The following is a 27864-nucleotide window of genomic DNA, read 5'->3' as shown; positions in this document are numbered from 1 at the left end:
CTACTGAAACTGCCTGGAACAAATATTTTAGTTCACATTTTAACATCAGATAATGGTTGTGTTCCTGGAGATGAAATGTTGCTCTACCGTAGGGGAACAGATTTATTAATTTTTGCTTTTTTTTAATTCTTAGAATTTCCATATTTTGTATGATCCAAAAGCATTGGAAGTAATTGGAATTCTCACAAATATGATGTGGATTTTACCAAACAGTATTGGTTGCAATGGATGTTTATATATCTTGGGATTAATTTATTCACTTCTATTTGGCAATACTGAAGTATTTATTTTGCTTGTATAAACATGACCTAAAAGATAAGAATCAACATTGAGATGTTACAGAATTTGTATTTCTTATTAAATTGAAACATTACCAGTGTTTGCAGATGTATGAATAATGTTAGCATTAATTTTTTAAAAGCAATTAAATTTAAACCATTTTTATGACATCAAACCAGTCACCAACATCCATGTTAAAAAAAAATTCTGTGTTTCCATAATATAGCATCCTCGATGATTGTGGATTTTTTCCATTGTTGTTGAGTAGATGGTGTTACCAGGTAATTGATTTTATTTTTTAAAAATTATTTCTGTTTGTCCCATTTCCAAACCTGCTGTGTCACTCTCCTGCAACTCTCTCTTCTGCTCCGGCATTCTGCACACTAGTGCTTCAGCTGTCTCAACCTGACGTCTCTGTCTAACACCAATCCTCTAAACTGTTATTACATTTGGCGGCCCCAGCCGGTTGAGCTTTGCCTCACAAAGAAATTCACTGGGTACCTCCCCTCAATCTTTAGCATAAAATGAATAAAATTAAACCTGAAGAGAAATGTAAAATAGTGTCGCAGAAACAGATTTCAAATGATAATATGGAGTGAGAGTCAAAGAAGAAAGCAACAAAGCAAAGTGAATTGAAAATATACTAAATATAGAAAGGGAGAGTTGCATTTGTGTAGTCCATTACACATCCTCAGCTCATTGCAAAATAATTCATGGCCAATGAAATGTAATCAGTTTGTGTTTTGCAGGCAAATGTATTCTCTAGTTTGCAGAAAAACAGCGCTGAGATAAATTACCAGTTATTTAAGAGATAAAGGTTGGCTGTCATTCTGGGAGAGCTCTGTGCTCTTATTCAAGTGGTACCATGATAACTTTTACAGAACTGAGTTGAATATCTAAACTGACATGATATTTTTATGCCAGGTTTTCGATAACTCTGTCCTTGTACACTACGGGAACACATTCTGAGACCCTTGCTTAAGTATTGTTGTTCTGCTTCCCATAGAAACTACTAACATCAAAGAATTAAACTTCCCAAATGATCCAGAAGGAGAAACCCAATAAGCATGGTTTCACTTTTTAAAACTTTTCTTCTCACCGTCTAACCCAAAATCAAAATAAATTAAACAATGAATTAACTGTTGAATAGCAGATACAGCTTTCACTGATTTACTTGAAAATCCGCACAAGCCTACATGCCATTGATTTCAGCCACAAAGTCCTTAAAAGCTCTGAATTTTCTCTGGTTAGTGCACCAGCACCTTTTCTTTGAAGATTTAAATGATCAGCAGCACCAACCAGACAACTCAGGATTCACAAGCGTTGTGTTCATCAAAATGGGACACACCATAGAGCTCCTCAGTTCTACTCATACCAGTCTTGCTGGCATGGATCCATCAATTTTATCTGCATTAACAGAAACAAATATAGCAACTGTCTGTTGCCTATTTCAGCTCCTGCATCCACCCTCCATTTTCTTCAGTCCGCATGTATGACATTTCTGTTTCAGTTTTAATATTCCTAAAAGCATGACTCAGTTTATCTTTTGGTTTGCTAATGTTTGAGTAAAGAGTCTACATTGATTGATTGATTGATTTATTGTCTTGCGTACCGAAATACAGTGAAAAGCTTTGTTTATGAGTGGTACAGGCAGATGCTAGTAAGCAAAGAATGTACAGATTGAAAAGACTTAGCAGAGACATACAGGTTATATTGCACAGGGCATGCGCTAGGCTCAATCAACATTAGCAAGATCAGTGTAATTTGAGGCGAGTGAGTCCATTCTACAGTCTGATAATGGCTAGGAAGAAGCTGTTCCTGAACCTGCTTGTGCGTGTGTTCAGGTTTCTGTATCTTCTGCCTGACAGAAGAGGTTGTAGGAAGTCAATACCAGGGTACAATGGGTCTTTGATGATGTTGGCCACCTTTCCACGGCAGCGAGCCATGTAGATAGAGTCCAGGGATGGAAAGTTGGCTTCCGTGATGGTCTGGGCTGTGCACACAACCTTCTGTAGTTTCTTACGGTCCAGGGCAGAGCAGTTGCCATACCAGGCTGTTATGCACCCGGACAATATACTTTCTGTGGTGCATCTGTATAAGTTGGTGAGGGACCTTATGGACATACCCAATTTCCTGAGCTGCCTGAGGAAGAAGAGGCATTATTGTACCTTTTTGACCATTGCATCTACGTGGGAAGTCCAGGACAGGTTGTTGGTTATCGTCACTCAGACAAACTTGATGCTCTTCACCCTCTCAATCTCAGTTCCGTTGATGTAGATGAGGACATGTTCCCTCCCTTTCTTTCTGAAGTCAATGATTAGTTCTTTAGATATGCCAGCATTGAGAGACAGATTGTTTTCATTGCACCATGTCACCAAGCCCTCTATCTCCCTTCTGTCGTTTGACTTGTCGTTGTTAGATATCCATCCCACTACGATGGTGTCATTAGCAAACTTGTAGATGGCGTTTGTTCAGAATTTGGCAACACAGTTGTGGGTGAACAGGGAATACAGTAGGGGGCTGACAACGCATCCTTTGGGGTCTCCAGTGTTGAGTGTTATTGTAGAGGAGGCAGTTATCCATCCTTACTGATTGCGGCCGATGGGTCAGAAAGCTGAGGATCCAGTTGCAGAGGGCGGAGCCGAGACCAAGGTCTCACAGTTTTGAGATGAAACTGGAGGAGATAATGGTGTTGAAGGTGGAGCTGTAGTCAATGAGCAGGAGTCTGATGTAGGTGTCTTTGTTGTCCAGATGTTCCAGGGATGAGTGCAGTATATCAACAAATGCCAGCGTTGAAACTATGGTCATTTAAGACGACAACTTGCAAGTTACGGATTTTAGCACATTAGGCAGTTAATCACAAAATGCATGATGCATGCCCATACTTCTTCATCCATTAGGTGGCAACATTGCCTTTGAGGAAAAAAGACCGATGATTCACATCTCAGTCTGAAAGAAGAGTGACATTGGACTTGAAATGTTAACTCTGTTTCTCTCTCCACAGATGCTGCTAGACCTGCTGAGTTTCTCCAGCATTTTCTGTTTTTTTCAGACTTACGACATCCGCAGCAGGTTGCATCAGCTGTGTATTCTGATGGTGTGGTAATATAATTCAGTATTCAGTTTGATTTTGTAATTGCTGCTGTGCAATGACTGGGTATTGTTAATGCTGAGTCTGTTATCATTCCAAACAACGTCCTTTTCAAGTTCAGCACATACAGTGAGCATGTCCCCTATTTTCATTTCAAATCAACCCTACAGTTAGCTGTATTTAATTTCATTTGCTATTGATCTTTATTCGGGCAAAATGGTTGTAATCAAGGATTGTTTGTCAGAGTAGATAATTCGCAACAGTCAATTCAACACAACTTGCATTTATAAGTCATCTTTTACAGGTTTATGAATCAATTTGTTAAACCTCCTATGCATTTCACAGGTGCATTATCAAACAGAATTTGACACTGAGCCATACACAGATTAGGATTGGCAGTCAAAAGTTTTGTCAATGAGTCTTAAAGTAGGAATAAGAGGTGAAAGTACGTGACTTTTAGGACTTATTTAAGACAATCCTGGGATGAAACCAAGTGAATTGGAAGGTCAAGGAGTGCTGAAGGGCTTGCTGGGGATATTTGGGTCAGCGTACCCAAGATGGGTACTTTGGAAGAAGTTATGATGACAGGAGAAGAGGGAGTAAAAGTGAATAATTTAGGCCATTGTTGTTTAGGAGTATGCTTTTAAAATTAATGGTATATGTTGTTTAAAAAAAAGTCTATTTTCTGTCTTGTGCCTTGATACATTGCATCTGCCAAATGGAACAAGTAAGTTCTAAATTATATCTTTTGCTAAATGTCATTAAGTGCACATAGTGAATCACATTCATTGACAGTATGTCATTTTATAACCTGTTATCTGTTGATAAATTCTCATCTAATTTTCAGTAACAGCCTTTCAGTTTCTCTCTGATATCCCTATGCAATATTTTCACTGCTGGATCCCAATGATCATTTTAACAGCCATTTCCTATGCACATGCACTGTAAGCAATTTTCTCACCACTTCAGGTTAACTGCAAATTATGTAGCTGACAGTTTTCAGAATTTTAAAGGAAGTTCCACAGAAAGGATTTTAAGTGTTAGTTTAAGTATAAACCAAACTGTAATCTCATGAGTTGTAAAGAAGAAACTGAGATAATAGATGATTTAAGTACCAACAAGTTAAGCTTTGATGTTTCTCAATAGACTAAGTAATAAGCTGTTTCTTAGCCTCTTTCAATTGATGATTTAAAAAAAAGTCACCATTGCATTGAGAAGTTTATCTTTGTCTAACTGAGCAAGAAGAGGTTTTTAAAAAAGATAGAGAGGCAGATTTGTAGTTAAGTGCAGCAAAAACTGCAAATTTAGTCACATCTTCAAATAGCAACGCATGAGTTCATGCTTTGAACAAGCTCAGAACTGCATGGAGGTGAGTGGTTAGGAATTGTTTTTATATGTGACAAGCCACTGACAGGGGTGTGATGGGAAAAAAAGAACTGTTTATTTGTACATTCACATCGTCGGAAATAAAGTGGCTTAAATGGTGGCCTCATCAATTTTTTTTAGTCCATCTTTGAAGAGATTAAAGAAGTATCTCCTAACGTTGAAGATTAGCCACTGACGGTGTGAAGCGTTGCTAATGTACCCAACATCATATAATAAGGCAATTATTATCGTGTGGAAAGAGGCTATTTTGCCCATCGTGTCTGCACCAGCTCTCCAATTGAGCAATTCATCTAGTGCCATTCATCTGTCTTCTCTTCATAAACCTGTACATTCTTCCTTTTCAGATAACATGATCTGTTACCTTTCATTTTTTCAGTTCATTCATGCGGTGTCATTGATAAATACAGCAGTTGTTACCCATTCCTTGAAAAGGTGGAGGTGAAGCATCTTCTTGAACTGCCACAGTTCATGTGGTGAAATTACTTGCACAATTCTACCAGGATTTTGACACATTAATAATGAAGGAATGGCAATACATTTCCAAGTTGTGACAGTCGGAGGAAGATTTGCACATGGTAGTGTTCCCATGCATGTGCTTCCCTTGTACTTCTAGTCAATGGAGGTCACAGCGTTGGAAGGTATTATTAAAGAGATTTGTGGTGTTGCAGTGCATCCTGTAGCTGATTTACATTGCATTAGCGGAGGAGGGAGTGAATGTTTACACTGGTGGATTGGATGCCAAAAATGCAGGCTGTTTTTGTCTTGAATGGTGATGAATTTCTCAAGTGTTGTTGGAGTTGTGTCTTGTAAATGTTGAAAACATTTTGATGAGTCACAAGGTCAATTAATCATAACAGATTATCCATTCTCTGATCTGCTCTCGTAAAACAGCATTGATTTGTTTGAGCTTCTGCTCAATAACTTCCAAGACGTTAGTGTTGGGATTTATAACAATGTCTCTGCTGTTGAGTGTCAGAAGATGTTTGGATTGGAAATAGCCATTGCTTGGCACTTGCATGTTACTTGCAACTTAACAGCCCAAGCCTGGATGCTGCAATCAGGCATGGATTGTGTGATTACCTAAGCGGTTGCTATGGCAACTAAATACTGTGCAATCTGAACATCCTCACTTGTGACCTAATAGTGCAGGGAAGGTTGATGAAATCGCTGGAAATCATTAAGCCTAGGATATTATCCTAAGCAACCCCTGGAGCTGAGGTGCATCTAAGACGATGGTTTGAAAATTCCGTAGGACACATTCCACTAATTGAAATCTGGTGAAAAATCCATCCACATGCTTATCCGCTGACTCAGTCCAAGTCATAGCTGGGATCACTTAAATAATCAAGGCAATTTAGCATTACCTTCAAGACCTAATTTGCGAGGGTGGAGTGGCCCACAGTTGCTTTAACTATTAATTATGTACCCTAGATAAAAGTTGGCTAGGTGCATCACAGCTCCCAAATAAGTCATTGTATTGATCTCCATCAGAATTGATTACTTCGGTCTATCTATGATATGTGGTCTTTCTAAAGAAATTGGGTTGGTGGGCATGGACAATCTGTGTCCACTGCTTCCTCTAAGTAGCAGGTCCCATCAGTTCTTTATTCTCTGAGTCAGAAGCACCATTAACAGATGCCTTGTGGCAGAGAAAATGGTAGTCTGTGGGAGAGGTGAAGAGTGACAAAATAAAATACTGTAATTTTACTACACAAAATCAAAATTGCAAACCCTCCATACCAATCTAATGCTGGTGCAGAGACCTATGATTTTATATAGTGCACTATATGGAAATGAGAACATTTTTGTGTTGTCATTTTTGCTTCTCAATTTCTAAGATATGAGCGTTTAAAATAGATGTAGGTAAAATATATTTATAGGTAAAATTATTATTGGTAAAATATTAGGCTGCTTAATTATACGGAATGCTTACATCATCTCTTCCTAAAACAATGTAAGGAAATGCAAACTGTACTTTTAGGAGTCCAGACATTCAGTTTTTATTGTTCTTTTTGTCCTTGAGCAAGTCGTAAATATGTAAACACTGTAACACTTTAAAGTGCACACGGCTTGCGGTCGTTTAGAATGTCACAGAATGGTATCAAGTTCTGCTGATGGATCTGTCAGCCAGACTGTATTTTATTCTATCCCATCATTTATAAGAGACATGTAATTTAATACCCAGTTACATAACTATAAGAAAATGCAAAATAAAATGTAACAGTAGCAGATTTAAATAGAGAAAAATGCCTTTTCAACATTTCTTCAAGGATAGAACTTGGACTTTGATCACAGGCTGTAAGTGTGAATGTATGGACCTCAAAATACCTGAACATTTCCTCATGTTACATGCCCATTCACTGCACTTAATATGTGGTATGGGAGCCCTATACGAGTTGTGCAATTGACAGAAAGACCAACAGAATTAAGACGAAAATAGCAAGAATGTGGCAGAGTTGGAAACTTTGGCTCTTGACTAAGTCAAATATATATAAAAAATGGACAACACTCCCATCATCATATAATATCCAACTTACTGAGAGGAATAATTCATAATCTACCATTACTTCAAAGCAATTTTAGTTACTGTTTGTTAGATTTCACGGCAGTTACTCCATATCCAGAACTCAAGTGAAGCTGGATAGCCCCTGCATGTGAGTCAGAAGCTAATGTCTAAGGTTTTAGAGTAGATTTGTAGCTCGGATTGTGGATGTTGTGGTTGGTTGGCTGGTCGAGCTGGTTCATTAGTTTGCAGATGTTTCATTCCCCTGCTGGGTAACATTATCAGTGCAGCCTCCAATGAAGCGCTGTTGTGTTTTCCCGCCTGGTATTTAAACTGAGATGTCCGGTGGATTTGATTATATCATTTCCAGTTTTCCTTTGCAGTGGTGTATATATAGCGTCTATAGTTCTATATGTTTGTGGAGAACCAGGCCTCTAGGAATTCCCGTGCTTGTCTCTGTTTGGCCTGTTCTAGGATCCTGGTGTTGTCCCAATCGAACTGGTGGTGGTTCTTATCCAAATGAATGGAGATGAATGAGTATTAGTCATGTCTTTTTTTTGCTAGTTGGTGTTCATGTACCCTTGTGGCCAATTTTCTTCCTGTCTGTCCAGTGTAATGTTTGACACAGTCCTTGCATCGGATTTTGTATATTACATTGGTTCTGTCCATAGTCGTTAAGGAATCTTTGGTTCGAGTTCGCAGTTGGCGTAGGGTTGATGTGGGTTTGTGTGCTACTCTGATGCCCAATGATCATAGGAGCCTTGTGGTCAGTTTGGATATATTCTTGATGTATGGCAGCATGATGAGTGTGTTAGGGCATGCAGTATCTTCCTGTTGTTGTTCGTGTGATAGGCATCGTCGGATCCAGTTGTTCGGGTATCCGCTGTCCTTAAATACTTGGTGGAGGTACTCTCCTTTTTGGCATAGTTCTGGGTTGCTACAGTGTGTTGTCGCTCATTTAAATAGTGTTTTCACGCAACTTCATTTGTGGGTGTTGGGGTGGTTGATGTTGAAGTTCAGTACTTGGCCAGTCTGTGTGGCTTTTCTGTGTACCTTCATCAGGAATTCCCCGTTGGCCCTGCATTCTACCATGACATCCAGGAATGGGAGCTATTCATTCTTTTCCTCTTCCCTGGCCAATGGCTAATGACCAAGTAAGAGTGTTCGTAACACGGCCAAAAATGTTGATTATCTACCATCACTAACCTAAACTTGAGGCCACAATATTCATGCAAACATACATGTTGCCACAGCAACTTAGGATACCTAAGTGTTCTGGAGGACACACACACACTTCATATTTAATCTTGAACTCATGTCCAAAAGCATAGAAATATGGCATCAAAATCTGGAAGCTTGAGTACATAGTCCCAGAAGCAGTTCATATCTGAGTGGAAAATTTCTAACTAGAGAGGAAGAAAACTCAAACAAACAAGGGTATGATTGTGTGTCAATAAATGTATTTAAATTATGGAATCAGATGAATAAAAGCCCTAAACAGCTGAGTCAACCTTTAGTTGAGATTTGTGAGCTGCTTTGGTAAAATGAGATAATTATTGCTTAATTATTTCAATGCTGACAGGGCCAAGGATTCTCACAGAATTCACAGGAGTGATAGATATTTTTAATCAACTCATTCAAACATCTCTGGATCAAGTGGGAGTTGAATCTGGGCCTTCTGGTTCAGCATGGGAAAGAATACCATTACACCACAAGGGCCCCTAACACTGAGATAATAAAGATTCTTCATTTATCAGCATTAGATGATGATCCAGAACCATTTTAAACAGGCACATAAAGTGAAAAATGCATTCCCCCTGATTTTTGAATGCTGGGACTGTAACATATGGTGTGGCCTTGCTGGTTGGAAATAAGATGGAAATTTTGTTTGCCCACCTGATCTCCTGGGTTGCTGTAACAGATCAAAATTGGACTCAACAGGTTGAATGACTTCCTCCTGTGCTGTAACCGTTTAATGATTTTATGACTTTTGTGCACGGAATCCTCTCTACACTCCACAGGAATGAGCAGCATTGAGAAGAAACCATGTCTCCAGGGAGCTTTCCCTGTGTCAGAGTGCAGTTCCTTTAAAAGGGAAACAGCAACAGTACTGAAATAACTCCACAGAAGCCAGTATCCTGTCACCAAGTCACCCTTTATTTACATGTGCACAGTACATGAACAAGTCAGCTCAGAGCCAGTCCCTAGACTGAGGAGAATCCCTGACACTCCTGTTTATATCTGTCAGCCAGGATACCCTGATTGGCCCAGGTTAACAGCTCCAATCAGGGATCTCATACTCCGTGAGATCGACCTGGCCAACCTCATTTCAATCGCTACAAATACATTGCAGACTGCTCGATAATAGTGATTTTGTTTTTCCTTTGATAGACAAGACATACAGAGAAAAGATGTACTGGTTAGGTGGATTGGCCATGCTAAATTGTTCATAGTGTCCAGGGATGTGCAGGCTGGGTGGATCAGCCATTGGAAATGCAGGGTTACAGGGATAGGGCGGAGGGGTGGGTCTGTGTGGGATGCTGTTTGGAAGGTTTGTGTGGGCTTGATAGGAAGAATGGTCTGCTTCTGTACTTTAGAGATTCTATGATGAAAAGAGCCAGTGTCTGGATTTAAGGGTGTCCTGTGAAGAGCTTGAGGCCAGGAAGGAGCTTGTGTTTCTAGCAAGGATGAGGGGTCAGGCTGCTGTGGGGTTAGTGAATGCAGGAAATCTTAAAGAACAATCCCTGCAAATGTGAGGATCAAAACACACAGAGCATGGCTCCACAAACCTGGCTACCTTGATAAAAGTTTTGAACTATATAGCTCATACGTGTGGTCATGCTGAGTAAATTGTTGTCAGTGGCATGCCATTCACAACAGCATAACTGGAAGTGTGCACAGTATCTGATCTTCTGTTCTTTCCCATTTTCTACATGTTACAATTGAAATTAAAGGAAGGATATTATTAAACAAGAGAGGATTCAGAAGAGATTTACCATGATGTTGCCGAGAATGGAAGGTTTGATTTATATGGAAAGGCTGGGACTTTTTTTCACTGGAGTGTAGGAGGTTGAGGGGTGACCATGTAGAGGTTTATAAAATCATGAGCAATGATAAGGTTAACAGTAGTTGTCTTTTCCCTAGGGTGGGGGATTTCAAGATTAGGGGACATATTTGTAAGGTGAGAGTAGAGAAATTTTAAAAATACATGAGGGTCAACTTTTATGCACAGAGGGTGGTTCACATGTGGAGTGAATGTCCTGAGAAAGTGGTAGATGTGGGCACAGTTCCAACATCTAAAAGACACTTAGGTAAGCGCATGAAGAGGAAAGATTTGGAGGGATATGGGTGAGGAAGGGGCAGGTGGGTCTAGTTTAGTTTGGGATTATGTTCAGCATGGACTGGTTGGACCTCAGGGTCTGTTTGCATGCTGTATGACTGTATGTGAAGCGTTAGCAGCTTGCATGGGCAACACGTGCCATTTCAAATACATGTATTTCTGTGAAAGGGAAAGATTTTCGTAGGTGAAACTGCCATTAGTTGACAGTGCAGCAGCTGTTGGGGGGTACTAATGATCTTGCTACAGTAGGCAGGTTGTGTGTCACTGCCAGGACACTGCAGTGCTGCAGACAAAAAGATTTCTCCAAGCAAAGATTCCCAATCATATGGTGTCAAGTGTTGACATTGAGCTGCCCCACAATTCCGTGATCCTTCTTACAGAATCTCCTGCAGGGAATCAGGGAAAGCTGCTCTTTTCTGCTGATTATATCAGAAGCCCCTCCCAACTGGCCATTGTTGCCTGGATAATGGTCTCTGAGTAAGTGAACAACTTCATTGCTGAGCCTGGGTCCAGTCCAACAGGGTAAGTACTAATATCGGCATTTTCCAATCTCTCCTGGGGTCATCAGTAATGTATGGGTGTGAGGGGACAGCTTTGCCAGAAGGGCATTTGTGTGTGATCATCCTTCCTGCCACATGCAATTGATGCCAAAGCATGTACAAGTTTCGTTTTACTGTGTGCTTGAATGCAATTTGTGACTGACACACCCATGTGTCTATTAGCTATAAGAGCAGACACAGTTGGATATCACTTGATGCATCAATAATTGTGCACTTTATCATGAGAGACAAGCAAACCAAACCAAACCCCCTCGAATTATGTTAAGAAAAAAGCCTAGACCCCAACTACTTCCTATTTTTAAAGGCAAGTGTAAAGTGTTGTGTTCTGGATGCAATTCAATTGGTCAAACTACTAGGCTTGAAGCAAAATACACTTTATTCTTACACTATAGTTAAAATACAAGCAAAACAAAAGAAGAATTAGAATAAATTGATTCTATTGGAAAACTTAACAGAACAATAGATTATTTAACAACTAAACAGCAACTGTTTCAATATAGTTACATCCCATAAACACACCCTTGGCAAAGGCAAATTCAGTAAAATAGATTGTCTCACTTACAATTCTCCAGTCCAGGAGGAAGGAACTTCATAAGAAAACTCTGATTCAAGCATTTTGCTGTAGCGGGGAGAGATGTATAGCACGTTCCAAACCCCAACAGCTACTGAAAATTAAACTAAAATCCTGGTTCTGTGGGAGCTTGACCCCACCCCTGCTCCATTGCAGGGTGGCAATGGAGATCTGATGGTGGGACAGTGGTCAGGCAGGTACCTTATTACTCGTTGAACTTCGTATAGATCAGATTGTCCTGGCATCCAATAAAGGCTAATTTGTATTTATTACCTCCTCCTCAGGCCCCAAAAATGATTAATGCTCCTCAGATGACAATGGTCCTTGTGCCATGTGTCCATGTTAATGGGCCAGATTGGGCGTAACAGATCATTTTATTCACGCCACCCTCTGGGATGACAAAGCTCTTTCAGACCAGCCAAATCACAAGAAGACCATTTATAAGAAGTTAATGTTGTGCACTGTAATGGCTCTGGTGAATGCATGAGTTCACTTCCAGTATTTGTCTGTCTCATGGGAATTATCAGTAATGTGTAGAGCAGACAGCCCTCATCATTGTCACCCTGGCCCGGGGCTTCAGAAATCTCTGGGAGCTGTGATATGAGCAAAGATGTATGTGTTACAATAGCTCCCTTGGGAATGAGCACCTGTCTGCAATATTCTTAGCCTGTAATCACATACCAGTTCAACAATGAAGGAGCAAAAGCCTTTGCAAATCTCAAAAACAGCTGCTGTTCCAGAGGAGCTCTTAAGGGCCACAAGAGGGCAGTTAATAATAACCTCTTTCACTCGTGGGAACCAAGCACTAGCACTGTGAACGTGACTGATACCGCTACCTAGCTGTCTTTTTTTATTCATTCATGGAATGAAGGCATCGCTGGCCAGGCAGCATTTATTGCCCATCCCTAGTTGCCCAGAGGGCAGTTAAGAGTCAACCACATTGCTGTGGATCTGGAGTTACATGTAGGCCAGACCAGGTAAGGATAGCAGTTTCCTTTGCTAAAGGGCATCAGTGAACCAGATGGGTTTTTCCAACAATTGACAATGGATTCACGGTCATCATTAGATTCTTAATTCCAGATATTTATTGAATTCAAATTCCACCGCCTGCCATGGTGGGTCCCAAGAATGTTATCCCGGTCTCTGGATTAACAGTCCAGCAATAATACCACTAGGCCATTGCCTCCCCATTGTCTTCCTCAGTAGAGACATGAATGAAGTATTTGCCACAATTAAATAGGGCATTTATCAACTCCTTTATGTGTCAATGTGTGACAACCTGTGAGAAATCAACTGTGCACGGTGGAAGCCACCACTGAGGTTAGGAATTAAGTTGTGCAGTGATCTTGAGGGTTACTGGCATGGGGTTCTCTCAAATCCATGTGACAGCAGGTCTTGACGGACAATCTGACATTGCTCAGTTAACTCTCCCAGGATATAATCAGTCATCTCTGACATGATCTCTTTGACATCTTTGGAGATCTCTTTGTTCTTGTCTTCAGGATAGGTTGACAGGACTATGCCCTTCTTAAAAAAATGCCTGCCCTGGATGACTGCGTCCAGTCTTGCCTCCTCTTCTAGTGATGCCTACAGTTGCCATTGCAGTCTCTGTTGTTAATAGGCAAGAGCTCTTCTTCATCACATCCCTTGCTGCTCACAAGGTTGCAGGAATGTTAAGTGAATGAGACCCATGGTTGCATTGTGTTAAAGACGGCAGACATAGAGATGACAGCATACTTGTCCATGGTTCTCATCCATAGAATTAATGATCAGGGAGTCTCTTTGGTGAATGCTTTCACACCCAGAACTCCACATCCAATACAGTCCTCTTATTTCGACTGAGGTTCCAGTTAGAGAAGCTACATTTTTGTACGTCACCCTAACATTTCAGAGCTGCTGCTGCATCTATCTCCCTTGTTTCTACAGCCACACTCATTCAAATTTCTACTCTGATCATGATCTCTCCCGTGATCATCCCCAATTGTCTCATACACCCTTGCAGCCCATGTTATGAGATCTATGCTGGATCTTCTCACAGCTGAATCCAACTTCCCTATGACTGTTCCATTTGCTACACAGCACCCTCAATTTGAACCAAAGAACTTTTACATTGACATCACCAGACCCACCCAGTAGGTCCCTCATTCACCTTACCATCCCACACACAACCATGATACCTTGGATTTCCCTCCTCCTGCCAGCACCCAAACACTCCTCTGTCCCCCATCCCTTTGCTGTTTTGCCTTCTCTGGACTAAAAGGCGACGTCACACATCCTGCCCTTGTTTCACAGAGTTCAACACAGACAACTGGTCGCTATAGAAATAACTGCACAAAGTTGAATGGTACACTGGATGGCATGAGATTCTCATGTGCCACTGCTATTACCTTGGAGGTAGGACTTACTAAAAAAAGTTTTACACCAATGAATATTCATGGAAGGAAATGTATTAGAAGATTTCATCTATCACAGGATAGTGCGAGGCCTAAAAAACCACACTGCTGACTTATTTCCTGCCTTTGGGAAATTCATTGAGCACTACATGATAGTGAACACTTAGCTTGTATATTCTGACACTACATCTCACCTTCACATATCAATCATACAGGCCAACCTCCTCACCCACTTGCTGCTTCTTCTGCATGCTTTCAGCTATTCAACTATAGCAGGTTAATGTCAATGTACCCTGTCACTGGCATTCTGCCTTCCTGTTGGTAGAAGGCCACTCACACCAGGTAGTGAGGCAGTTGGTCAAGTCACCAGAGCTTGGGCTGCTCTCTCACTAGAGAGAGACAACTGGTGGTTTAACCTGAGGATCACTACATCTCAGGAGAGGGCAGAGGTTGAGAAGGAAAGTCCTTCATGGTAACCTGAGCCGATGCAGGATTGAACCTATGCTGTTGGTATCATGCTGCATTGCAAGCCTGCCACCCAGCCACCTGAGTAACTGACCCCCAACACTTGAGTATGATGACACACAGAGGAACCACAATCCATTTCCTGAGTGCTCCTCAGGTTGTGGGTACCAGTGCAATAGATCAAGTAGAAGAGAAACAATTTTACCATAATCTGTGTACAGAAGCAAACACCCCTAGACCTCTATGACACCTGTGTCTCACCCACAGCATGGATTTTTGAAACTCCAGAAGCTTGCATCAATGAACGGTCCTTAATACAGCGATGAACAGCCTTTGCTTCTCCTTTGCAAAAAAGAAACTCCTGCTTTGGATATTGTACATGTCTTCACTCCAAAAAATTTTTGTTTTAAATGATCACATTACCTTGACTGCAAACAACTTTCTCCCATCAGGATTGATATTACTGTCATGGCTCTGATGCGCAATGATATGTAATTACACATTAAGGATGAGTGAACATGTGATGATGGGTAGCATGGTGGCTTGGTGGTTAGCGCCGCTGCCTCACAGCACTAAGATCTGGGTTCGATTCCACCCTCAGGCAACTATGCAAAGTTTGCACGTTCTCCTCATGTCTGTATGGGTTTCCTCCAGATGCTCCAGTTTCTTCCCACAGTCCAAAGATGTGCGGGTTAGGTGCATTGGCCATGCTAAATTGTCCATAGTATCCAGGGATGTGTAGGCTAGGTGGATGAGCCATGGGAAATGTGGGGTTATGAGGATAAGGTGGGGGGCTGGGTGAATGCTTTGCAGAAGGTCAGTGCAGATGTGATGGACTGAATGGCCTCATTCCACACTATAGGGATTCTGTGTACAACGCTGCACTAAGGACACAACATGCAATAACATACTGAGGATTATGATAAAGTGCATTTGGACAATAACTAAAACAGTGCTAAAACAAAAATAGCGATTTTATTTGCAGAAATAGATCCTGAAATCAAAATAACATTAAGACAAAACATCAGCAGAGCATGGTAAAGTGGGGACATCTTGCAGTGGGTTTAATGTCTGCTACAACCCAAAGTGAAAGCAAGCTACAGCAGAGATTGAGGCCACATGTCCACAGCAATCCAGTTAGTATACCTGTATAAATTTATTACTGCAAACAGAAAGTATGCACCAAAGAATACTGAACATGAAACATAAATATGCAGAATAAATATAACCTGTAATGGCAAGTGAGGCACTCGTGCACTGTATTGAAGGAAACTAATCTGCATTGCACTTTATAGAATGTTAAATTTGAAAAAATATGTAATATACTTTACAAATGTAATGAACAAAGTACATTTAAAAAAAAATGAATAGCTCTGGTTTGATTTCGCTTGAAAAGAGGAAGAGGGGCAGCCTATTAAGTGTCAATAAAGTTATGAAAGGTTTTGATTGTGTAGATACAAAGTGGGTGTTTCCATTTTGAAGAAGAACAAAGCTTGAAGCATCAATACAAGACATTTGCTAATTAAACAAATAGGAATTTCTGAAGAAACATCTTCACTCACAATGTGCTGAGAACGTGGAACTCATTACCACAGGAAGTAATTGACATGAATGGTATAGACACATTTAAGGAGAAGCTAGATAACCATTTGAGGGAGAAGGAAATAAAGGGTTAAGCTAATAAAGATGGTTGAGGAAGGCTTGAATAGCTGCTAAAGCCGTTTGCTGGGCAAAACGGCCTGTTTCTGGGACTTCCATATCAGACGTTCCCATAGACTTTGAGAGTTTTGTACTGCAGTGCCCTCTACAGAGAAGCAGGGAACTGTGTGATCAACGTAAAGTGCATCTTCTTTGTGACAGCTTGAGACCAAAGTCTATTTGCACACTTAACCCCTGTCAATAAGCAGGCAACTGCTGCTGGGCCACTCTGTTGTTGCTTGGGTCCTGGTTGTAGTAATGTGAAATTTACATTCTAGTGAATGAAAAGAAACAGATTTTTGTGCATGTAACTATATCAGAGGATGGTAAAGAAAGGATATCTTACATGGATCCTATAGAACAAGGCTCCAATTTCATGTGATCTGACATCACAATGACATGGCCCCTTTTATACATGCTCACTATAGTCAGAGTAAAGGTATAATTCCCTTTATTCTGCAATGAGGACCGTTGGGACCATGAAGGGATGGTTCTTGCTGCTACTGCTTGTTCCCTCAATATGCCCTGTTTTTAGCCGCTCTGGGTTCTGCACAAGTGGACCTGGAAGTGAGGATGGCTGATTACCTGGTCACTGCCTCCCACAAGGGTTCCCTCTGGTCAGGATCTGGGCTGCTGCTACTTCTCAGCTTATCTGCATTGAGGTTCCAAGCATTACTTAGAGGCTATAATTGATTATTAAATGTAATATGTGCAATGGAGATGAAGAAAGACCGTTATTGGAGATGAGACTTATTATATCAAACAGGTATGTGGGCTATATCATTAACACAAGCACCGCAGCTCTGTATGTGTGGGTAATATGTCCTCTGCAAAGTCTGACAAGCCAAATACAGCAATCTCCTGAACTGTTTGGAATATAACTTGAAGTGGGCCAAATAACAAATGTTAGTGCAAATGAACATCTGAGATCTCTGAACCTGAATTTCCTGTACAAGTTTGTTGGCTGCTCACACATAAAAACAGCAGCTTGTGAACTGAAGTTACCAGAGCACCAGCTGCTGGCTTCAGCTTGCTTGAACTGGTTCAACTCAAGAGGATTAACATAAGGTCTAAATCCTTACTTGGTGGAAGAATAATGAGGTAATCGTAATGGTGTCTTGGAGTGAGCCGATAGTGGAAAGACACCGGATTGTCAGATGAGCTAAGAACCAACAAGGTCAAGACACCACATTTCGGCAAGGTAAGGGAAAAAAATAAAAATGAAGGATTTCAGTGTAACAGCAGCAAAAACTCTGGATATCAACCTTCATGAAATTGTGGACCCCACGCTTGGCAGCATGGAGATAACACTGAGTGGGGAGTCACCTGGCCAATGTGAGCTCCGATTCTCTGAAGCCCATGATCAAGCAACACCAGAAAAGACTTGGCACTCCCCATAAAAGAATCACTGTTTCATTGTTATCTGTCTTCAAAGAATGTTTTTCCATTGGCAGGAGAGATCTGTTTCTTGTCTTTTGGGATAAAGGAAGGGTTTGCTGCAACTGCCCTTGCTGCAGAAAATTGTTAATCTTGGAGACTTAATGACATGCAAATCTCGAGGGCAGGAAAAGACCATCAAGCCTGTTGCACACTCATGATGCCTGAACATCATGAACAGATTCCTGCCTGCCCTGGTAGCTATGGATCTCCTGGGATAGGCACACAAAACAGAAAAATCAAAGACTAGTAAGGTGAAATTAAATCTGCAAAATGTCTCTGAACCCCTTCAGGCGATCAAAACCAGGCCATCATATTTTGATGAAGGCCATGTTTAACACTGTGCTGCTCATCCTATCCTTTTGTGATTATGGTTTATTCAAATGCAGGTGAGGAAAAATAACAGTAGGAATTTTTTTTTACTCTTCCTGAGATAATTGCCCTTGGCCTTAAATACCTGTTTCACTGTCACACAGTAGGGACCCTCCATACGCTAACCAGGTACCTATACCATTTCACTTGGGAGAAAGAGTACCTAGTGCCCTCCTTCTATTCCTGTTACACCCTTTTATACACACAGCTGTCTTTCCTGTTCTTCTATATACTGCTTTATACTACAATGCCACCCTGCTGCCTGTTCATGGGGTGTTGCTGCCACAACAGCACAAAATTATTTAGAGTTAGAATTGGGTTTTATTGTTATGTGTACTCAAGTGTAGGGATACAGGAGCCCAGTGAAAAGTATACAAATAAATGTTTAGACCACTAACACACAATTTGCATTTGTTCACACACACACAAGAGTTTAATTTTTAAAACTTATCACTCCTTATCCGATGGTTTCTAGATAGAAATTCTATCCCAAATACTTCAAATAAAATATTTCTTGTTCATTCACTGGACTTTACCTGTCCTTATGCAAAAATTGTTGATCCCTTCAAAGCATCCTCATTGTCCAAACTTCTTCCTTTCTTTAAGAGTGTGGCTGATACTGTTAAGAGTGACATGTGACAAAACTTTGTTGCAATTAAGACAAAGGCACTGAGGTCTGGGTGTCATTTAAGTTAGAGGAAGAATTAGCCTGAGAGTTTTCTCTTTAACTTTAGGTATAAGTAAAAATTATGATTTTTTTTTCTTGTAGCTTAAATATTCTGAAATGCTGACTGAAAAATGTTCTGTTTTAACATGTTCGCTTTTTATTGCAAGTTTCATCTTGACAAAGAATCAAAGAAAGCTTAAGCATCAGTTATAGAACAGTTATGATTCTTAATAAACTCCAGAAGAAGTTTACATATCCCAGGTAAAATGAGGTCAGGATTTGAAATAATATTTTCCAACAAGTTTCGACCTTCCTCTCTTCCTCTTTCTGAGCACATTGCTCTCTTCCAGAACTTCAATAACCAGCCATCTAAATGGAAAGAACATACTTAAAGTATAAAACCTAATTTTATATAAATGAAGTAGTGAAATGTGATGTTAATAAGACAAAAATAGTAGTTTAATATAGATGTTAGTTACATATCAAGCAGTACAATGTCATCTTAAGATAGGCATTAGTTTTAACCAACAAAAAGAAATCTATGTAGTGCTTTGTCTTTGAAAACATTGGAACATTGCTCTATTATTAAGACTTCATGAAACTCTTTCCTGTCTGTTATTTATCAGCATTTTTTGCCAATTAATTTTCATCTCAGCCCTGAGTGTGAACGGTTGAATTGCAGAAACGTCCACAATTGAAACATGTAAGATCCTGAAGAATATGGATAGTTTAGATGCTGAAAGAATATTTCCACTTATAACACCCTATAAAAAGGGAAATGCAGCTTATAAATAGGAGGTATCCTTTTAAGATGGAAATGAGATTTTTTTTCCCTTCAGCAATTTGTTAGTCTATGGAATTCCCTTTCCCAAAGAACAGTGGAAGGATCATTTTGATATTTTTAATACTGAGTTAGATAGATTCTTGACTGACAAGTGAGCCAAAGGTTATGATGATGTACAGGAAAGCAGCTATCACCTCGTAAAATGGTGGAGCAGGCTTGAGGGGTCAATTGGCCTACTCCTGCTCCTAATTAATATGACCATAATTTAAACTGGCATTTGCAGAGAGACTATAAAGACCCTGCTAAAAGAATTTCCAAAACTCACGTAGTTTCAGTAGTTGGTACTCATCTGAATTTGGAGTTAAAGTATCAAATGCATTGGTTAATGTATGTTGTCAACTATTTCAAAAAGGGATTGGGTATTGATATAATAACAAGTTATTATAATGTTATGTAAAACTCAGCTGTAAGGAATCCTAATGTACTGTAAGTAATTTGTGTACATTTGAAGTTGATGTTTGAGGTGTAGATACATTTTCATTTTGCAGTGGTTGCTAAATGGATGAAAATTGGTCCTGTCATAAAGCTGAATTTCTAATATAAACTGTCAGAATGTAAATACTCTGGATCTCAAGGAGCTAAGGATGAAAATGTCTCACAAATATGCAAAGCAGAAAATTGATCCATTCACAGCACTGATATTGATTCAGTTGAATGAAAGCACACAAAAATATCTCTTAAAGTTTAATTTAAGAAATGACTATGTTCCTTAGTAAGTTGTAATAAGAACAACATAAATTAAACTGTGTTTTGGATTCTTTGTTAACAACTATCCTGAATTAATTCAAAGGTAGTAGAAGAAGGCATATGTGAAATAAAGCACAAAACAAAATGGTGCTTCCTGTAATTTTAAAAGATTTGGGAGAAGAGACCCCATGATGGTCAGTCAGCATCACTGTGAAGACTGGGCCCCGTGACAAGGCAAAAAGAGCAGACTTTGAGGCCATAAAGCCAGCAGGAATAAGAGTGAGCTAATTCCAACTGGAAGCCAAGCAGTACTTGTAAAGGTTGATGGAAGTTACATCAGTGTAGAGCAGAAAGTTGATTGCTAGGTATAATGAGTAAGTTTTTTTTCTCTCTCCTTTTGAAAACATTTTGGTGCTGGGAGCTGCATAAAATGCTAGTTGGGCCACAGCTGGAGATCTGCATATAATTCTGGTCACCACACTATAGGAAGAATGTGAGTGCACTGGAAAGGATGTGAAGGAGATTCACCTTCTTTGTTGCCTGGTCCAGAGCAATCTAACAATGAAGAGAGGCTAAATAGGCTGGTATTGTTTTCCTTAGATTAGAGAAGGCTGAGAGGGGACCTGATTAAGGTGTACAAAATCGTGACAGGTATAGTTAGGGAGAAACCTTTCCTGTTATTAAAGAGGTCAATAAGCAGGGGCAGAGTTTTAAGGTAATGGGCAAGAGGTTTACTGGGGATATGAGGTTTTTCACTCAGATGGTTGGCGGTTTCTGTAAGGATTATAGAGGCAGGAACACGCACAAAAGTTTGAGAAGTGTTCAGATGAGCACTTGACACACCACAGCATACAGGGCCATAGGCCCAATGTTGGAAAATGGGACTGTTTGATGACCAGGGTGAATGCAATGGGAAAAGAGAGTTCTTTCCATGCTGTAAAACTTTATGACTCTATGTTTGATATGGACCAACTATGATAATGAATCAAATCCTACTTGTTCAGCTTTTCGGGAGTTTTTTAAGATGTTGCAAACGTTAAGAAGAAAGGAAAAACTGAAGATTGAAAAGCAGCAAGTTCATTTAGAAGAAAGGTCTAGGCCCGAAACGTCAGCTTTCCTGCTCCTCTGATGCTGCTTGGTCTGCTGTGTTCATCCAGCTCTACACCTTGTTATCTCAGATTCTCCAGCATCTGCAGTTCCTACTATCTCTGAAACAATTTTAACCCCACTTCGAAGCCTCTTCTAAGGATGCCTACCTTGAAGAAGTTACCCTCCTCCCTCTGGAAAGACCTCAGTGGATCTCTCTCCCACTGCAACTCTCTCGTAATCTCTTCGGCCTTGAAACTGCTCGACCACGTCCTGAAGCAAACCAGGTACTACAGCCCCATCACCTTTCTTAGTACCTGCCTACGGAACCGGATCATCCCCAATGGACTACAGTCTACATTCAGGCCTTCCCAATTTGGCCCCAACTGCGACAATGTCTACATTCAGAACATTGAGATCCTTCAAAAACGTTTCTCCCTGCGACTCCTGAAACACACACTCGCAGCAATGCGCCGGCATCTCCTGGCACTACAACCAAGCCAACCCACATCAGAGCCTCCCTCTCCCAGACCTGCAAAGGACCTCTCCTGTTTTTTATTCTTCATAGGATCCACAACCTGAACTCTCAATTCTACTCGGCTTTATTGGACACCATTTCTGAAGAAAGATCTAGGCCCAAAACGCCAGCTTTCCTGCTCCTCTGATGCTGCTTGGCCTGCTGTGTTCATCCAGCTCTACACTTTGTTATCTCAAGTTCATTTAGAAGGCAGCTTCATTTCTTTACTCCAATTCAAATGACCACTGAGGGGCACTGCAACACTAGAAGAAGCGGTTTGATGCTGCTATTCATCAGCTGCCATTTAAAGTTACAGCTGCATAAATTTCACAGTGACTTTGAGGATCTAGTTTGTCCAAGAAACAAACTGTTATTTATTCTTTATTCATTATTAAATTTATTATGTTTGAAAAATGCGATTGTAATGTTTTTCTCTATCAACATACTAAATAAATAAAATATCACTTTGGTCTTTGTGTAAAGTTGATCATACAGAGTTACTTGAACAAAAACTGCAGATTGAAAATTTAAAAAGTGTTGGACCACAGTGACCGCACCTGGGAGAAGGATTAATATTTCACAAGTCACTAGATAGCCTGAAATGAAAATGGAGGAGAAAAGAATTGGCTTATTATTGTTTACTAGTGTTTTTAAGATGTAATCTCTTATGTGCCTTCTTAGAATTGTCATTTTCTAGATAAAAGTGACATCATTTTCATATAAAATCTTTTAAAACGGTAGAATGTAAAATAATTAGGACCATCCTAAGCTTGGCTGCATTCTATCTGATCAGAAAAGTAATAAAAAAAGTTACAAAGAGTAATTTAAAATTTTTCGATAAATTTATTGATAATCATGATTTTTCATTCCACACATTGAAAGGACTAAGTCTGCGTTGTCTTCAGAAAATAAAATAAGTTTGTGTCACAATGTGTCCAATTTCTCAATACGCCCAGCAATTTTTAGCTTTGGCTATTCATTCTGACCTTCAAATAATTTATGTCATGTTTTATGTAGTCTGCAGCAGGGATTTTTTGACATTTAGTTCTGAATGCATATTAGGATTGGTGCTTGGCATACAGCTTAAAAGAAAATCATTGAATCATTTTAATCAGATTATCTATTGTTATTTCTTCTGAAATATATTAATGTGTTTTAACAAAATTTGTTACTGCATATACTAATTTACATTACTTCTGTTTGTGTAAGTTGTATTCATAAAGATGTTCAGTAAAGGCAAATACATTTAATGTTGCTTTGCGCACAACAAAACTGGAACAATTACCCACCTGTCATTTTGTTTCCTTCATATAAGATGTTAAGCGCAACTAGGACCCAGTTTTCCTCTTTACTCAGGTCAGGAATAAATGGTGCTTTATCGTGTGCCAATAACATTCGCTGAGGAAGGTACACTTGGAAGACATTAGTTTGATTAAAGTTTGTGGGAAAATGAGCAGCTGCAATAAATTCTACTGCACTGCCCCAACTGACCCCAAACTGTGCTTCAGGAGCTGAAATGTACGTTAATCTGTCAAAGAAAATAAAGCAAAACACACAAAATTAAATTTATTACATTCGCATTACAATTGCTTACTGTTTCTTGCAACCAAGTACTTTTTAGAAAATGTAAAGGGTTAGGTGGTGGATTAAGGTAGAAATATTGATCTTCAAAAATCTGCAAATTAGCAAGGTACAAGTTGAGGGGGAGAGCACAAGTATCACGAAAGGCAGAGTACTGTTGTATAAGGTGTGGTTCTACAGCAACCAAGGATTTACATTGTCAGGCCAGAATCGGAGGCAGGCAGAGATTTGAAAGGCTGAAGCTGCTTACAATGATAGAGGAGTGGTCTTAAGGAGTTTAAAAATGATGATGAGAAACTTTTAAAAACTCAGAAAAAGTTGGAGAGAATCAGCACATCATCTGTAGAGACAGAAACAGTATATTGAATCCAAAGTGACTCCTCTTCAGAACCAAAAGGGATTGGAGATACAGTTAGAAAATGGGTACAAATTAAGGTGTGGGAGGGTGAAGGTGAGTCTGCTTGGCTGAGCGCAAAGTAAACAAGATACAAAGCAGAAAGTTCTGGGAAGAGAAGTTTGTGTGGATAAAAATGGAGGAAAACTGTCATGAGATCAGGCTCTGAAATTAAATCCTGAGTCTTGGCAGCTAGTATCATAGAATCCTTACTGTGTGGAAAGAGACCATTTGATCCACCATGTGTGAGCCGACACTCCGAACAGCATCCCACCAAGACCCACCCCATCCCTGTATTTTTCATGTCTAACCCACCTAGCCTGCACATGCCTGAACACTATGGGCAATTTAGCATGGCCAATCCACCTAATCTGCACATCTTTGGACTGTGGGAGGAAACCAGAGCACATCCACGCTGAGACGGGGAGAATGTACAAACTCCATTTAGACTGAAGGGGAAATCAAATCCCAGTCCCTGGTACAGTGAGGTAGCAGTGCTAACCACTGATCCATCGTGCCAGCTATAAAGTACCTCAGCAGAAAATTAGGTGTTGTTCCTCAAGCTTGTATTGTATTTCATTGGAACATTGCAGCAGGCCCAGGACAGAAATGTTAGCATGAGGTCAAGTTCATTTATTCAAATGGAAAACAACTAGAAGTTTGGGAACATTCCTACAGGCAGAATGCAGATGTTCTGCAAAGTTTTCACTCTGTTTAGTCAAACTAATGTAAATGAAAACACATTGTGATCTGTGAATACAGTAAAGTAGATTGAATAAAGTAGAAATAAAACACTGCTTCCCCTGGAAGGTGAGTTGGGAGCCTTCAACAGTGAGGAGGAGGTGAATGTGAATGAACAAGTGTTACACCTTCTGCAGTTGTATGGGAAGGCGCTTTGGAGGAGGGGAGGAATGACATGGGAGGAGTGGACCAAGGTGTCATGGAGTGAACAGTTAGTGCAGAATGCTGTGAATGGAGGGGAGGGAAAGATGTGTTTGGTAGTGGCATCCTGCTGGAGATGGTGGGAATTGCAGAGGATGATCCTTTGAATACATGGAAGGTGAGGACAAGGAAGACACTGCTGGTGTTCTGGGAAAAAGGGGAAGGCGTGAGGGCAAAAGTATAGGAAATGGGTGGGACACAGTCAAATGCCCTGTAAAACACAGGGATGAGGGGAGTCATCAGTTCAGGTAAAAGGAGAATTTTAATTTGAATGAGAAATTTTGAGAATTTTAAGATAGGGTCCTGGTTAAGCAATGTCTCAAAGTAGATTAGTAAGCACAGGGTTGTGGGTGAGCAGAACTTGATATGTATTAGGAAATGGAAAAGCACTGGGAGAAGATAAGACAATTGATTGGAGCTGAAGAAAAGCCATCTGGTCCATAGACCAAAAAGAGTAGAATCAGCAAAAGAAAATATAAAAAGTGCATAAAAAACCTTTCAGAAAATTTTGGAAGTGCAGCTTCAATTGAAGATACGTGTGCGATCCAGATATGATGCCAAACTGTATCCTCCTCTGGGGAGATGCTAGGTAACAGCTTGCTTTGGGAAATATTCTCTGTTTTCTTCAAAAGCTGTTGAAAAATGCATTGTAAGTAAATGTCAAGTGTCAGTCTGTTTAAGAAATTTCACTTCTGTTCTTAAGTCAAGATGAACACAGAGTTGACAGGATACTTGTCAGAACTGAGATTTAATCAACTCTATTACAAATAATGTGAAATGTCTGCCATTCAGCTTTGGTATTGATAGGAACATTCTCCCAGCACAAATACTCCTTTCTCTCTCTCTGTCTCACACACACACACACAGGCCCAACACTCCCCTCTTCCACTTCATAGCATCATAGAGATCTACAGCAGAGAAAATGTTCTTTGGGCCTGCACTGGTCAAAAACAATCACCTAACTATTCTAATCCCATTTTCCTACTCTTGGACCATGGCTTTTTATGCCTTGGTATCACAATCCAATCTCACTTACAACTAAAATTCTCCAGTCCAATCAACTTCCTGGCAAATATCTTCTGCACCCTTTCCAGTACAATCCCATCCCTCCTATAATGTGGATTCCAGAAACGCACACAACGCTCTAGCTCGGGCCTAACCAACGTTTAATAGTTACAGACAAACCTCCCTGCTCTCAAACTCTATGCCTTGGCTAATAAAGGCAAGTATCCCATACACCTTCTTAACCAATTTAGCTACCTGTCCTGCTACCTTACGGGATCAGTGGACATGCAAACACAAGTCCCTTGGTGTTTCCCAGGGCCCTACTATTCATCACGGATTCCTTTGCCTTGTTTGTCCTGCCCAAATCCATCACCTCCCACTTATCCAAATTGAATTCTATTTGCCACTAATCAACCCATCTGCCCATCTATGACCTCCTGTAATCTAAGTCTATCTTCCTCACTATTTACCACCCTGCTAATTTGCCTATCATACGCGAACTTGCTGATAAATCCTCCTGCATTCAATTTTAAATCATTTATATCTACCACAAACAACAAGGGTCCCTGCGGGAACCTCACTGAGTGTTGGCAACCAGTCACAATAACAGCCTTCTACCATCATCCACTGCTTCCTGCCACTCAGATAATTCTGGATCAAGTTTGTCAAACTTCCATGGCGCCCATAGGCTATTACCTTCGCAGTCAGTTTCCCATATGGGACCTTATCAAAAGCCTTGCTGAAATCCAAGTAGACCACAACAAATGTATTGACCTCAACTACATACCTAGTCACCGCTTCAAAAAATTCAGTCGAGTTGTTCAGACATGACCCACCCTCAGCACAAACCATGCTGACTGTTTCTGATTAATCCCTGCCTCTCCAATTGCAGATGAATTCTGTCCGTCAGAATTACTTCCAATAGATTTCCCACCACTGAGGTTAGAATGACTGGCCTGTAGTTTCCTGATTTATCCCTTGCCGCCTTTGCGAATAAAGGTACAACATTGGCTATCATCCAGTCCTTTGGCACCTCGACAGAGAGGAATTAACAATTATTGCCAACTATTTCCTTCCTTGCCTCACTGAACATTTCTTCCAGCCCTTCCCTATTTTAAGCCTGCCAGACCACTGAGAACCTCATTTCTGTCTGAACTAATTTCTTTAATTATATTGTAGTCCTTCCTCCTGATTTCTATATCCACATTGTACCACTCACAGGTGAACACCAACGCAAAATGTTTGTTTAGATCCCTACCTACATCCTCCAGCTCATACAAAAATTACCATTGTGGTCCTTAACAAGCCCTACACTTCAATGTACCACATTCCATTCTACCTCGTTCCCTATTCACCCACTCTGTACCCACGATTCTCAGCATTATTTCAATCCTCATTTCTCCATAACTACCATGTTCCCTATAACATATGAAGTGTTTGACCATGTCAGGAACATTCTCACAAGGAGGATACATTCCCTTCTTTCATGCAGAACAAAAATTATACACAATATAAGGAAGCAGGCGGCAGCTGGAAAGTGTGGAACCCACCCGTATGTAGTCACACAACCTGGGGAGGACATACTGGACTGTTAATCCAGAGACCCAGGTAACGTTCTGGGACCTGGGTTCAAATCCCACCATGGCAGATGGCGAATGTGAGTTCAGTAAAAATCTGGAATTAAGAATCGAATAATGACCATGTATCCATTGTCAAAAAACCTATCTGGTTCACTAATGTCCTTTAGGGAAGGAAACTGCCGTCCTTACCTGATCCGGTCTACATGTGACTCCAGACTCACGCAAAGTGGTTGACTCTTAACTGCCCTCTGGGCAATTAGGGATGGGCAATAAATGTTGACCTGGCAAGTGATGCTCACATCCCATGAATGAAGAATAAAAAAAAACTGTAACTGATAACCTGAACTCAATCAGAGATAGTAGGAACTGCAGATGCTGGAAAATCCGAGACAACAAGGTGTAAAGCTGGATGAACACAGCAGGCCAAGCAGCATCATAGGGGCAGGAAGGCTGACGTTTCGGGCCT

The 27864-nt window shown here is 40.4% G+C and overlaps 1 protein-coding gene across 2 annotated transcripts in view; it reads right to left on the bottom strand.

Annotated features, from left to right (window-relative positions):
• Positions 1–18896: 18896 nt before the first annotated feature.
• Positions 18897–27864, bottom strand: part of LOC109917510 (protein LEG1 homolog) — a 38222-nt gene continuing 29254 nt past the window's right edge. For both annotated transcript variants that reach the window (XM_048597247.1, XM_048597246.1), the window contains 3 exons: positions 25309–25445; positions 23186–23424; positions 18897–19131 (listed from right to left, as the gene is read on the bottom strand). In XM_048597247.1, the coding sequence (XP_048453204.1) occupies positions 18959–19131; positions 23186–23424; positions 25309–25445 (549 nt within the window). In that variant the 3' untranslated portion in view covers positions 18897–18958. The remainder of the gene's footprint in view (positions 19132–23185; positions 23425–25308; positions 25446–27864) is intronic.

Source organism: Rhincodon typus, chromosome 5 (genome assembly GCF_021869965.1).
Source record: "Rhincodon typus isolate 14 chromosome 5, sRhiTyp1.1, whole genome shotgun sequence".
Classification (NCBI taxonomy): domain Eukaryota; kingdom Metazoa; phylum Chordata; class Chondrichthyes; order Orectolobiformes; family Rhincodontidae; genus Rhincodon; species Rhincodon typus.
The sequence above is the reverse complement of the archived record's forward strand: the minus strand, read 5'-3'. Positions and strand labels throughout refer to the sequence as shown.